Here is a 13,229-nt window from a genome sequence, read left to right on the forward strand (position 1 = left end):
TTGTGGGAATGGAGGTAGGTGCTACGGCAGTTGGGGAACCTGTTTTACTATCACGATGCAACTTCATGTGGCGCTTGCTTGGTCATGACAGATGCACTAGCAATACTAATCGTTGTAGTTAATGAGAGCAAGTATCACTTTCGGAAGACTAGGAGGACTTGGAAAGGATGCTCTCCAGCACGGCATGGCTAAGTAACCTAGGCTGGAATCTCATCATGCTAGATCCCATAGGTTTCTCGCCAGGCAATCATGGTCTTTGCAAGCAAGGCTTCACGGAAAGCGGCAGGTCTGTGTGAGCGAAGGGAGGCACCTGGATGTCCCCACTGAGTGCTGGTGACATCAGCTCTGGCAAAGCTATTCTTGTAAGACTGCTGCCATGGTTGGAGTCATCATGACTTAGCAATCACGAGCATTTACGGGCTGGCCCAAATGAGCTGGTAGCCGACGGTCTGCTTGCTTTTTTTTTTCCATCGAGATAGATCCCGTTTCGTTTTCTTATGACTTGTCAAGCTAGCCGAAATCGGTGTTTGCTATAGTTGGCTGGAGTTGTGAAGGAGCCCCAGCCTCGACGGACATGGCGGTGTAGAACCGGCAGGCTGGGAATTCATTCCCATGGCGTTTTGGAGCCAGTATCGCCCTTGAAACCCGCAGATCCAGTCCGTCGTTCAAATCCTTCCACAGGCCCTGGACCAGTCATCGCTCAGAGACTTTGGACTTCTGAAACGCATCCATTCTTGCCCAACGTCAACCCTGAAAGTAGTATAGCTGCCCCGTGCTACGCCCTCCAAAGGTGACTTCCAACACTGTGTATCCTCCAAAACTAGGAGTTGATAGGATGACGATGCCATACCTTGCGCCCCAATCTAAGTGACCGGAACTCGGTTCCGGCCGTATCACGCATCCCTAATAGTTCATGGCAGGAACCCTTGATCAGCCCAACAATCTGCTGTCAACCCAACGGCTGCGTGGCCGAGTTGTCTGCGCTTATCATCTGACTCCATAGATTATGTGTACGATTATCAAAGCACTGGAGCATCGAACAACTCATAGCCCAGACTCGATTGACTCGTTGTCGGTAGCATGTGATGTAGGCTTTGGTATTCTGGTACTGTCTTGCCGACTGAGTTGAATTCGGCTGGTTCCGCGGTGGGTTCTTGCGATAGCTCAGACGCCAGCTCGCATGTCAGGGGAACCTGTATGACACCAAGAAAGAGGTGGCGGTCACCGCTCATGAGGCCAAGTCCGGAGCTCAACAACCAAATCAGGTACTAGTTTTATTCCGTATCGAGACGCTGAAGGTGCCCGGCGACAAGACCTTGGAATAACATTGTCAAATTGGGCAGACTGCTTCGTAGACTGCACTCTATGACACAAACACCCTGCTGGTGACATGGCCATGCATCGTTTCTGGTACTACTGGAAATCCCACAACTTGGTGATGAGGTTGTCCTCTACTCCGGATGTTGGGTCATGTGGCAGAAGGATCCGTTTTGGTATCATGAATTCCACAACAGGTGCCTTCTTGATTTGCTTTGAAAGCTCGGCATCCAGTAACTAGAGAGAAAGCATTAGCGGCGAGAGATTGAGGTGCAAGAGTTGGCCGATCGACTTACACTGCTATACGAATGATCAAGGAAGTCTTCAATGTTGTACGACTGCTTAGTGAATTGCTCTGATATGATCTTTGCAATCGTGGCAACGTTGGGATGGTAATGTGACTGTAATTGCACGACTTCCCACAAGCAACTGTCGATGGCTTGCGTCTCCATAGGGTCCTCTTCCTCGGCATCGAAGGGGTCAGCCAACCCCTCGTTTTGGATCAAGTCTTTCTCCTCTTGTGTCCGAACCTCACGGTGAATCATGAAGGTACACAATGGATGTTTTTTGAACAAGTTGTAAATCCAAGGTATTATGGCAACTATGGCAGCTGGGGGAGCGTTCAGGCACAATCTCGCTAGCCGCTTGATGAAACTTGCAACCAAGACTGCCGGCAAATGACTGGAGCCAAGGAAAGTATCCAGAAGTCGGAGAAATCTTGACCTGTGCTTCGAGTGTAAGATTTCTGCATCGATGAGTGAGTACAGCTTGCGGTAAAAGGACGGGTAGTCCAGGTTTCTATGCTGGATGAGGTAGAAGACACCCGAGAGGGCGAGCAGCGATATAGAACCACCGGCGTTGTACGAATCCGTCAGGAAGTCGGCCAGCAGTTCAGGCTTCGTGAACCAAGGAGCAATTGACTGTGTCATAATCTCTAAGACCTGTTTTCTTTGGGCTCGATCGGGGCCGAGGCGTAAAAGAGCAAGCCACGCTTCCTGGCCTTGCTTCTTTTGTTGTGTAAGTGAGGCGACCGGGTGGTTCTTCTTCTTGGGCTCACTGATGTAGAATTCGCCGAGGTCCTCAGCCGAGTCTGGCACATCCTCAAAGAATGAAAGCATGTCAAACGCATTGTCAAAGAGGTCCTCCGGCGTACGGCCCTCAGCATCCTCTGTGAGAACGTCCTTTAGAGCTTTGAAGGTGTAGAAGCGCACATCGCCGAATTCAGCCATGAACTTCTCACAGAACTCTTGGCGCACGTCCTCCGACGCTCTTCTGACCAGAGTGCCCACGATCTCGGTGAGAAAGGCCTTGGGGAAAGAGTACTCTTCCTTGCTGCTCAGGTGTTGCCCCTCGGCTTTGAGAACCCGCATCGCCAAGGTCAACGCCGTAGACGCTGTATCCTCTTTGGCCAATGCAGCAAGCGTGAGCTGCTTGTACTCTGAAAGCTTTCCCTTGAGCCACTGGACAACCACAATGTCCTTTTCCGACTGGCCCGGAGTTCTCGCCAGGCTGCCGGCAGCCAACAGGCGCAGGAAAACTCTGCACAGCGACACGGTCGCGACGAGGGCAGTTTCCTCATGTTCCGTGTCTTGCGCAATCTCCAGGAGCTTTGTGATGTTGTTGTAGTGTTTCTTGGACTCTAATATCTCGTTCTCGAGGAGCAGGATGTCGGCCTGCGGATCGTGGTCGTCGCTGCTGGCGTTGCTTTCAGACCGGGCACGCTTCTTTGGCTGTTCGGCATCCTTGGACCGCTTCCTCTTGAGAGGAGCTTCCGCGATTTTTCCCGGCATGGCGATTTTCTGGGAGCTCTGCAGGAAAACAGCTGATTGCACTGCGACGGGTGGTGAGCGCTGGAAATTTTATTTTCACTTGGGAAAAATCCACAGCCTCGGACGGGGGATCCGCAGGGATCGCCCGACAAGGCTGACTGCAGCTGGCAGGCAGCCCGCGGGCGGGTGGAGCAGGCCAGCTGCAAATCGCTTTCTCCCGGCCTCCCCATTCCCCCGGCAAAATCAGGAGCGGGCGGGAACTGGGAAACCTGGGAACCCGTGGACAGCAGCTCGTCCAGGAAAATTGGTAGTGCCGAGCGGCCGACGTCCCAGAAGGCGACCCGCAACGAAAATAACCTCAGTCCGATCCGAGCTACAGCAATCCTGAACACCCGCAATCCCCATCACTTCTCATCGCACAATGGCCTCCCGCTTGGCACGAAGCGCCGTCGGTAAGTACACACCTCTTGTGCGCGCCCAATTGGCCCCCGGCCGAGCTCACCACCCTCCCCAGGGGCTGCCCGCCTCCGACCGGCTGTCTCCCAGCGCGCTCTCCCGGCCCTGGCCTCCATCAGCGCAAGCCGCCACGCCTCCTCCAACGTCCCCGAGAAGGCCGACCCCAAGACCAAGGCCCAGTCCCTCATCGACTCTCTGCCCGGCAGCTCGCTGGTCTCCAAGACCGCCATCCTGTCCTCCGCCGCCGGTCTGTCCGCCTACGCCATCAGCAACGAGTACTATGTCGTCAACGAGGAGACCGTCGTCGCCTTCTGTCTGCTGAGCGTCTGGGGTGCCCTCATCAAGTACGGTGGCCCCATGTACAAGGAGTGGGCCGAGGCTCAGAACCAGAAGATCAAGGGCATCCTGAACGCCGCCCGTGCCGACCACACCCAGGCCGTCAAGGATCGCATCGACAACGTCCAGCAGATGGGCGGCGTCGTTGACACCACCAAGGCCCTCTTCGCCGTCTCCAAGGAGACCGCCGAGCTTGAGGCCAAGGCCTACGAGCTGGAGCAGTCCACTGCCCTGGCTGCCGAGGCCAAGACCGTCTTGGACTCGTGGGTCCGCTACGAGGGCCAGGTCAAGCAGCGCCAGCAGAAGGAGCTGGCCGAGAACATCATTGCCAAGGTCACCAAGGAGCTGGAGAACCCTAAGGTCCTGCAGCAGATCCTGCAGCAGAGCGTGGCTGACGTCGAGAGTAAGGCCCCCGTCGTCCCCAAAATCACACTCAGTACTGCGGAAACTAACGCATCCCCAGGAATCGTCTCGTCAAAGTCCCAATAGACGGTGGAATAATGGATAGAGAGATACTCCCGCGAAGCAGAGACAGAGTTCCCTTTGTTGTTACCCACCCGTGTGAATAACACCCTGTGCCATAGTCCAAAAGAACTTTCAGATTTACTCGAGCGTTGACGGTATCCATGTGACCAAAGGACAGCAGGTTTTCAAGGGCATGGCCACTAATGCTCAGCTGAATTACTTGTTTTGGGCAATTGCTACGCGTGACTACTCGTCAAGTAAACGGAGGCTACTCTCATGGAGTTATTCCCTACCCCTTTTCGATGATGAAGCCTCAAATCTGGCCCTGCCATTTCTCCAGCAACCCTACAGTCCACTCCTTGAACTGCCGATCGCGTACTGGCAAGAGCGCACTGCTTTGTTGTAGAAGTCCTTTGGTCCCTTCCACAGCCGGGCGAGGCAGGGAGATTTCTTGGACATCTGACGTCAAGGTCTCGCTTATCCGATCTGCCTCATCCCTGCCAATCATACGATACAGGACTTTGATGGCGGAAACAGAATCATCACCCCCCAGCTCTGTCGACGTGAAGCTGATGTTGCTATTGAACAGCCATATGTGCAAGAGCGGCCCGGACGGGGACGGATCTCCCGCCGGTGTTATGATCGATTTGGAGCAGCCGGAGCGTGCGAGCGTCGCCATCAGCATCGAGCTCACACAGTTGGCGAGACTGGGCTGGGGCTGTGCAGAGGTGGACAGCTGCCACTTGAACAGAGTGGCCGACACCAAGTCCTCGTGGAGGACACCCAGCTCGGTGTTGCATGTGCTGCAGTGAACAGCGGCGCGGTTCTTTGGTGCTGTGTCTGCATGTCCGGAATTTACAAGGTCTTTAGGGTGGCGGGTCTACATTGTTTTCATTAGCCTGCGATGAGCGCTGGGTAGGAGCGGAGTGACAACGAAAACATGGGTTGGTCCGCAGCAAAGAATGTCTATTAGAGGTTCAGGGTCTAAGTACATAGCCAAGATCGTTTCACAATGCAAAATATGCCTCTACTCAATCCCAAGAATTCCACATCCAAAGAAATCCCTGGTGGATTGTGGAGGCTAAGTCCTTAAGCCACCAGATGCCGATCCCATAGCCGGAAGCCAGGGTTCGACAACCAAAGCCGTTGATAAGAACTCCATAGTAATTCGATATAGGGTATGAGTATCGGTGACCACGCCACTGGAGGCAAGCAGAAGTTGCTGGCTTGGCCACCTTCTATATACCCAAGGGAGCTATCCTCATGAAATGCAGTGACATACTAGGAAACGAAGACTTACCGAAAGGTTTGTGCAGTCCTTATCCAGAGATAGAAACGATGTCAAGTCCACGAAGCCTACGCCTGCCTGTGCCGAGATGCGTGAGTTGGCACCATACCCTCTGCCAGCGAGGTCGCCCTCGGCCGACTCATCATGGTCGTGGCTGTGAGGTTTGTGGCAGTGCCAGAACTCCATCATCTCAGCCCAGTTCTCGCTCGGCAAGTCCTTCCATACCTTGACAACTCCTTTTGGGAGAATGACAGATCCGCACGACCGACAGTTCATAGCGCACCCCGCTTGGAGTTCGTTAGCCGACCACGGAACTGCTTGAGCCTCCAGACGCGGGAGCGGCATGGTACTTGGCGCAGAAGCCAGAGGCAACCTCCAAGAGATGCCCAACGCGCCTTCAATATGAATGGGCAAAGTCTGCGACGCTGTGACGCGCCCGGGGAGCCGCACCGATTGCTGGTCATCCTCGTGCCGGATGGTGAGGGTCAGCCCATCCACAGACACGTCTGCCTTTGTCGTGGCCGAGCATGGAGACGGCAGTGAACATCCCACCGAGACTTGTCGTATATTGGAAAGAAGCTCGGCGTAGATCAATATCCTCGGGGGACCTGACATGGTTGCGGTTGAGGTTAGCAGTATACCGCCTATGCTCGCCCGCTGATGAAACATTCAGGCCTTGACGGTGAGGCTGGCAGCAAACGCGTCGAACGTTTAAGCAGTCGCACTAAGCCTCGGCAAGACTAGCGCTCCCGCTTTTGCATCATTCATCCCCACTTTACAGATATCCCAAGCTTTGGGGACATCAGCTTGCAACTCAGCATCAACAAGAGCGAGTTTGTAGAACAGCTCGGAAGGGTACCAAGGCCGGAGATTCCCTGGACCAGAGCGCAATATGGCTTCTCTATTCTCCTACATCCCAATCGTCAACCGCTTTGTCGGCGGCAAGGGACCGCAGTCCATCGACATCTCACCAGTTGAGGTTCACAATGTGGAGACAGCTCCAGAGAAACGTCCCAGGACGCTGAAGCACCTTCTGAGAGCCAACCATGTCAACCACTCTATCCTGTATCACCACTTGCAGTACCACAATCATCTACCCCATATCCTGTGCTCGGCGTATCTTCTTGGAGCAAACGAGCAGCAGTTGCATGAGATATACAGTGTCGAGGCGAAAGAGCTCGAGCCATGGGAGCCGTCACCTCAGGAGGTCACGGAGGGCGACTGGCGAGATTTCTTGGGTGACGAGAAGTACCAACGGGCGTATGTGGATTTCTTCGAGGACTCCTTAGCTATGCGGCACAAGTACGACTGGAAGAAAGTTGTGGATGAGTACCTGTTCCACGGCGAGAAGCCCTTGGTGAACGGCCTCATTGGCGGAGGTAGGTTCTCCCTCTGATGTACACACAAGTTGCAGACCTAACATTTTCCAGTTGGGCATCCTCTGATTCATTTGGGCTACGCTTTCGAGATGGCCAGTCAAGAAATTGCCATGGAGGCTTTGGGACTGGCAGCCACGCAGTACAACTTCCTCCACAAATATCTAGACGATCCGGCCTATACGAAAACATCCTTGATTCAATCGACATCACCCATGGAGCTCTTTGAGAAGATGGCCAGTGATAAACGTTTCGACGGCCTCTTTAAGGAGCCGGGTTACGAGAACATCGCAGCCCTATTTGACAAGCATGAGGATTTGGTCTTGGAGTACTGGAATGCCTGGTCTCTCGAGAACCCTGTTAAGCAATTCCAGGACTCACAGGAGGCCGCAGTGGCATTCCTCGTTGCGTCAGTCCCGCCAGGAACTCACTCGTACAATTTCTTCGTCTGCCATGTGCTTACCACAAGCCACGCTGTGAGGATCTTACTGCCTTTCACACCGAAGAAGTTCCATGTAAGCTTGGTTCGACAGTGGTGGCTATTGACCATTGCCGTCTACGTTGCCGAACTGAGGCCCAAGATCGACCCTGATTATATCCGACCGGGGGACGTTGCGGGGAAGCAATGGAATTACGTCGAGGACAGGGCATTGAAAGGCCCCTATTGTACGGATCCTCATTTTGTGAAAGGTATGTCATAGCGCCGAGAAGCTACTGAATAGATGAAGGACTAATATGACTGCAGCAATCCGAGCGATGAAAGAGGCGGCCAGAACTTGGGGTGACGTTCATGAAAAGTACCTTGCTTCGGCCGTTAGGTTTGTTGATGATTTCCAGGGTTGGGCACATTGATTCTTGTTGGCATTCAATGAACACAAAATGTCTCTTGTGGCCTAGTCGTTTTCCGTCCAGTTTTGTAAATACAGAATGCATGAGAGTTGAGAGAGTGAGATTAGGCTCACCAGCTGATGTCGGGGCTTCAGTTGTGTATGTATGCTCAGCCTAACCAGAATGCGACCAATCAAGCAAGTGTAAAAAGAAGAAGGCAATTGAGGTTTGCAAAAGAACCCAGTTTGATATTCGTCATCAATATATATGCACCCGGTGGCGCTGTGAAAAGAATACATAATTGCAGTTTAGCCTTGTTTAATGGGTGATAGCCAATCACCTGACAACGCATCTCAGAAACGGCAGCGACGACGCGTCTCCGCGGTGCAGCTAAGTGGGCAGCCACCAATCGACACCCAAACCACAGCCTGAAACTGTCGAAGACGTTCCCGAACCATCGCATTGCAACAGAAAGCCAACAATTGCCATGATATCTGCCTAAGGTCGATCCCCACCCTGAGGCTGGCTGTATTCCCCTATCAGTTGCGCGCCTTCATGCGAACTTCCTTCCCAGCTGGCCCGCCGCCGCTGAACCACCAACAAATGCAGTCACCTGGCCATTTACTGGTTTGCGATGCCACCGCCAGCCAAGCGCCAGAAGCGCAATGTAGTCACGTCCGATGACGAAGGGGAGACGAAATCAAAACCAGCAAACACCCTCGCGAATTACCTTTTCTCCTCTCCCGACCGACCCGGGTATTCTACGTCGAACGGGGCGAGACCGGCATCGGCATCTCCCAGTCCAGTCACGAGGAAGGCACAGAGACCGACGTCCAGCACCGGCAGTCAGAATGCCAGATTCGCAGTCAAATCTCTGCAGCCGATGAGCAATGGCTCGGCTAGCAACGGGAAGAAGAGTGCTAGCACGAGTCCCGAGAAGCCGCGAACTCGAGCGAGCAAGACAAAGCCCGAGGCCAAAGGCAAGACTGCAGACCTGAAGACGTTGTTCTCTAGGCAAGCCGAGCGAGCCCCCGCAGCTTCACCGACCAAACTGGAAGACATCTTGAGCGACCCGATATCCGATGACGATGATGGGGTTATGGAGCATAGGGCCGCCACTGCGAGCCACATTGGGAAGAACGCGCAGAAGCGGTTTAAAGAGACAGCACAGAACAGCTTGGAATCATCTCTGACAGCAAGCCAACGATTTCTGAAGCCTCCGCGGCTTTCGCAGCCTTCTCGCAACCCGGCGTTAGACGACGACCAGAGACCTTGGTCAGAACGCTTCGGGCCTGTAAACCTCGACGAGCTCGCAGTGCACAAGAGGAAAGTGGCAGACGTGCGTAAATGGCTTGACGACGTCATGGCAGGTAGGATGAGGCAGCGGCTGTTGATTCTAAAAGGGGCTGCAGGAACAGGCAAGACCACCACGCTGCGACTGCTTGCCAAAGACATGGGCTGCGAGCTGCTTGAGTGGAGAAACCCAACATCCTCCGGTGGCCTTGGATTTCAGTCCGCTTCAGCACAGTTTGAGGAGTTCATGGGCAGGAGCGGGAGATTCAGTCAGTTGGAGATCGACTCGGACTCAATGCCAAATTCAGGCCCCTTGGCTGGCAAGGGCAGTAATAACTCTCGCAAGATCGTCATGATCGAAGAGTTTCCCAATACATTTACGCGGTCGTCTTCTGCACTTCAGTCATTTCGGAGCGTCGTCATGTCGTATCTCGTCGCCAATACCCCGTCGCTAGCTGCGTTCGGACAGCCGTCGGCAAAGGATCCTATTACGCCTGTTGTCATGGTAATATCAGAAACACTACTAACAACGACCTCGGCATCAGCAGACAGTTTCACAGCGCATCGACTACTTGGTCCTGAGATCACGAGACATCCAGGCGCAGGGGTCATCGAGTTCAACGCAATCGCCCCAACGCTTCTTGCAGCAGCTCTGGAGCTTATAGTTCAGAAGGAAGCACGAAAGTCTGGTCGGAAGCGCAGTCCAGGGCCTGTGGTGCTCAAGCGACTGGGCGAGATCGGAGATATCAGAAGTGCGGTCTCTTCACTCGAGTTCCTGTGCTTGAAAGGCGACGCCGATACGGATTGGGGTTCCAGGATCACGTTCGCCAAGCCTAAAAGGAGTCTCAAGAGCAACGTGGCCTTGACAAAAGCCGAGGAGGAAACGTTAGAGCTCATCTCGCAGAGGGAAGCGAGCTTGGGCATTTTTCACGCCGTTGGCAAAGTAATGTATAACAAAAGACACGAGGCACCAATGCCAACGACGACTGAAGAAGGCAGAGCTGAGCTATTGCCAAGCTTCATGGCCCATCATTCTCGTTCCAAGAAGTCAGAAATCATTGTCGACAACCTCATAGACGAGACAGGGACTGATACCCACACTTTCATATCCGCCCTACATGAGAACTACGTTCTGTCCTGCGCTCCTACAGGACCCGCTGATCTCTCCTCATCAGTCGACTACATCAACGAATGTGTCGAATACCTCTCTGAGAGTGACCTGTTGTGTCCGTCGTCTGATATATTCTTCGGCGGAAGAGGGTTCGGTTCTGGGGGCTTTGGTGGCAGAGACTCGGCAAGCCATATATTACGACAGGACGAGATCACTTTTCATGTCGCCACACGTGGGCTTCTTTTCTCGCTGCCGAATCCCGTGAAACGGATCGGAACAACTTCACATAGAGGCGGAGGTGATGCATTTAAGATGTTCTACCCTACCAGCTTGAAACTCTGGAGGGACAAAGAGGAGTTGGAGAGTGTCCTGGATCTCTGGTCCACAAGGCTCTTGAAAGGGGAAGAAGAAGGAACGACACATAACCTTACAGATGGAGCCTCAGCATTTCGAAAGCCTAAAGCAACCGACGTAGGTGGCTGGATCAACAAGCAGGGCTCGCAGAAGCCCTTTGATCAACGCAGAGAGTCTACCCAGGAACAGAAGCAGGCCGCTCCTCTTCTGTCACTCGGAAGTGCTGCCCGGAATGAGCTACTTCTTGAACGTCTCCCTTATATGACACATATTGCCCGACGTAAGAAAACCCCCACAAACAGATTCGAGCTGAAGGAACTTGAAAGAATTGTTTCGTTTTCCGGCATCAACGGAGCGGGAGATGATGAAGCTGTCGAAGGCGAGGAAACGAATGCCGCTGATGGCGAAGCGTGGTCAACAGATAAACCTACGGAAGAGTCATCCCCAAGGAAAAGAATGGGAATCCGCACAAAGAAGGAAGACACGGTGCCTGTACTTTCTGTACAGTCCCTGGTTATAAGTGATGACGACATAGAGGATGATTGATGACGGAGCTGAAGTCAGGAGGAGTCTGCAGTGATCACTGCGATATATTAATTAAGTTGCTAGGTGTAAGGTCGACTGCTGAAGGCGGCGTTCGGTCTGCGGTTTGCACTCACGAGACCTTCGTGCTGGATATGGCTTGAAAGATTCGATATACATCAGTGGTGTCTACTGTAACATGACAGGAATTGAACTGTTGCACCGCTCAAAATAGTCATTTTATGGCAATGCCGTCAAATGCTTGTCGAACATCGCATTTTATCTACATCGTCATGTGATCCCCTGGATGTGCCATTGTGCAAGTAGGCTGACACATGATAGAAAGCATGCTACGCCGCTATATGTTGTACGACGCGGTAAAACATCAGAACATCTCCCATTTCCCGGTCATGTACTTTGCAAGGGATAGATGTCTCTGAACTGATCACCCCAACTGACTTGATCTTACAATTGAGCATAGGCGGCGAAATCGAGGAACGCTGCACTCTTAGTGGCTTCTGGTGTAAGACAGTTATAAAGTATACTGCCTATGGGCCACTGATTGGATACTGACCACCCTTCGCCTTGGATAGTTACGGTCACAGGCCATACAAATCAACTTGCAATGGCCTCTACGAACAACGTCACACCTCCAAGTCCTTCAACGCCTACAACAACTATCATGAATAGGATCTTCGGCTAGTGAGTCTCAGACAATCCCATCCGCGTGCCCCTGGTTAGCTTCCGGGCTCCGACTATTGTACTCTGGGATTCTTGCTCTTGTTTCTAGAGCAGGTATGGTTCACGATGGGTGGCGTAAAGCTCTAGTGGCTGGGAACAACAGACACACCACATAGCTGTTGATCACTAGTACCAAGATGGGACGGGACCTACGGCGGAGTATGGTCCTCTTAGCCGCCACAAGGGAGCAACAAGCTTTGCCGAATTCATCGCGAGCGGAAAGATCTCACAATAGTAAGCGCCTGTCTCGACCCGCGAGTCTCACTGAGATAAGTTCTTAGCTCGTCTCCCTCGGTTCGGCATTGGCCCGAGAGAGCACCTTTGGCAAAGCTTCCCCCTTTTCCTCCCTCTGCCGCCTCCCGAGGATGCTGCTGATTAGGAAGAGAAGCTGGGTGGAGCATTGGGCGAGGGACCATTGCTTGCGCGGCCTAGTAAATCCCGCATTCCAGAGCGTGCCCGGAACAGGCTCGTGTTTCCCCAGAGGCACGATGGGAGAGGAAGGACACCTGCTGGTCCGAGTTTCCTTCCTGCCCAACCACCGTTTCCGGCTTCCGACCTCTCCAGATGGTCGGGAATGAAGCCAAGCCCAGACGAACGATCCCTGGGGGGGAAGGTCCCGCCAAACCAAGCCCCTCCGGGGGGTTGCTGGTAAAATTTTGGTTCCAACTCTATCACCCATCTGGCCTAACTCGCGAACTCGCAAAGCTCACTAAACCAAAAGGCACCTCGCTAACCACCCCGAAGACCCTGAAAAAAATTCGCTAGCGGTCCCTGAAGTTTTCCACGCGTCCCTGGGTGATCCGAGTTCAAGGGTCTTCTCTCCCACCAGCCTAGCGATCGCCTCGAGCTCTGCTCCCTGCCCGGTCGCCGGCCGTTTGCGTTGGATGCCAGCCTCCTACCCTCCACTATTTCCTCATCCCTCGTTTGCGGTCGTCTGCGGAGCGCGCGAGTTTCTATTACCATTCGTTTTCATTCCGTTTCTTTTCTTGCTCCTAGTCTAGTATCGATATGGGCGCACGGGGTCTGGGGTAAAACGGGATCTGTCAATGGCCTGAGACAGCAAGCCATCCGTGCCCTGCATAAGGTGATGTGCAGCTAGTTTCGGGTCAAGCGCTGGAGAAATGCGCCAGAGCAGAGGGGCAGAGACAAAGCAGCTACTCGTCACGGACAGTCGTTGGAATCAATAATTGCAGACAAAGTTTGGAAAGATTGGTGTTCTGATTCAATCGATCAAGAAAGTGCTCCCATTCGATCATGAGTAACTAACTAGCAGGCGCACAGTGCGCGAAATTGGGATATCATAAGTGCTTCCGGTCCGTATCCTGTTGGTCCTGTAAACCTGAACGCCTTGGTCTTCCTTTCTAGAATGAGGC

The 13,229-nt window shown here is 53.3% G+C and overlaps 4 protein-coding genes across 4 annotated transcripts; 2 read left to right on the plus strand and 2 right to left on the minus strand.

The window, feature by feature from the left end:
• Window positions 1-1,413: 1,413 nt before the first annotated feature.
• Window positions 1,414-3,107, minus strand: JN550_011991 (uncharacterized protein; the record flags this gene model as incomplete). Its single annotated transcript, XM_049310418.1, has 2 exons — window positions 1,414-1,554; window positions 1,614-3,107. The coding sequence occupies 2 exons, from the start codon at window positions 3,105-3,107 to the stop codon at window positions 1,414-1,416; spliced, it is 1,635 nt and encodes a 544-aa protein (XP_049166060.1).
• Window positions 3,108-3,507: 400 nt separating this feature from the next.
• JN550_011992 (uncharacterized protein) lies at window positions 3,508-4,367 on the plus strand (the record flags this gene model as incomplete). The annotated part of the gene is made up of 3 exons (XM_049310419.1): window positions 3,508-3,538; window positions 3,601-4,281; window positions 4,342-4,367. The coding sequence occupies 3 exons, from the start codon at window positions 3,508-3,510 to the stop codon at window positions 4,365-4,367; spliced, it is 738 nt and encodes a 245-aa protein (XP_049166061.1).
• A 289-nt stretch (window positions 4,368-4,656) lies between these two features.
• JN550_011993 (uncharacterized protein) lies at window positions 4,657-6,246 on the minus strand (the record flags this gene model as incomplete). Its single annotated transcript, XM_049310420.1, has 2 exons — window positions 4,657-5,223; window positions 5,644-6,246. 2 exons carry the CDS (start codon window positions 6,244-6,246, stop codon window positions 4,657-4,659), a joined length of 1,170 nt encoding a protein of 389 aa, XP_049166062.1.
• Window positions 6,247-6,523: 277 nt separating this feature from the next.
• On the plus strand, window positions 6,524-11,139 carry JN550_011994 (uncharacterized protein; the record flags this gene model as incomplete). Its single annotated transcript, XM_049310421.1, has 4 exons — window positions 6,524-7,010; window positions 7,062-7,697; window positions 7,753-7,825; window positions 8,445-11,139. The coding sequence occupies 4 exons, from the start codon at window positions 6,524-6,526 to the stop codon at window positions 11,137-11,139; spliced, it is 3,891 nt and encodes a 1,296-aa protein (XP_049166063.1).
• Window positions 11,140-13,229: the final 2,090 nt, after the last annotated feature.

This window comes from Neoarthrinium moseri (assembly GCF_022829205.1).
Source record: "Neoarthrinium moseri strain CBS 164.80 chromosome Unknown scaffold77_Wmoseri_CBS_16480, whole genome shotgun sequence".
NCBI classification, from domain to species: domain Eukaryota; kingdom Fungi; phylum Ascomycota; class Sordariomycetes; order Amphisphaeriales; family Apiosporaceae; genus Neoarthrinium; species Neoarthrinium moseri.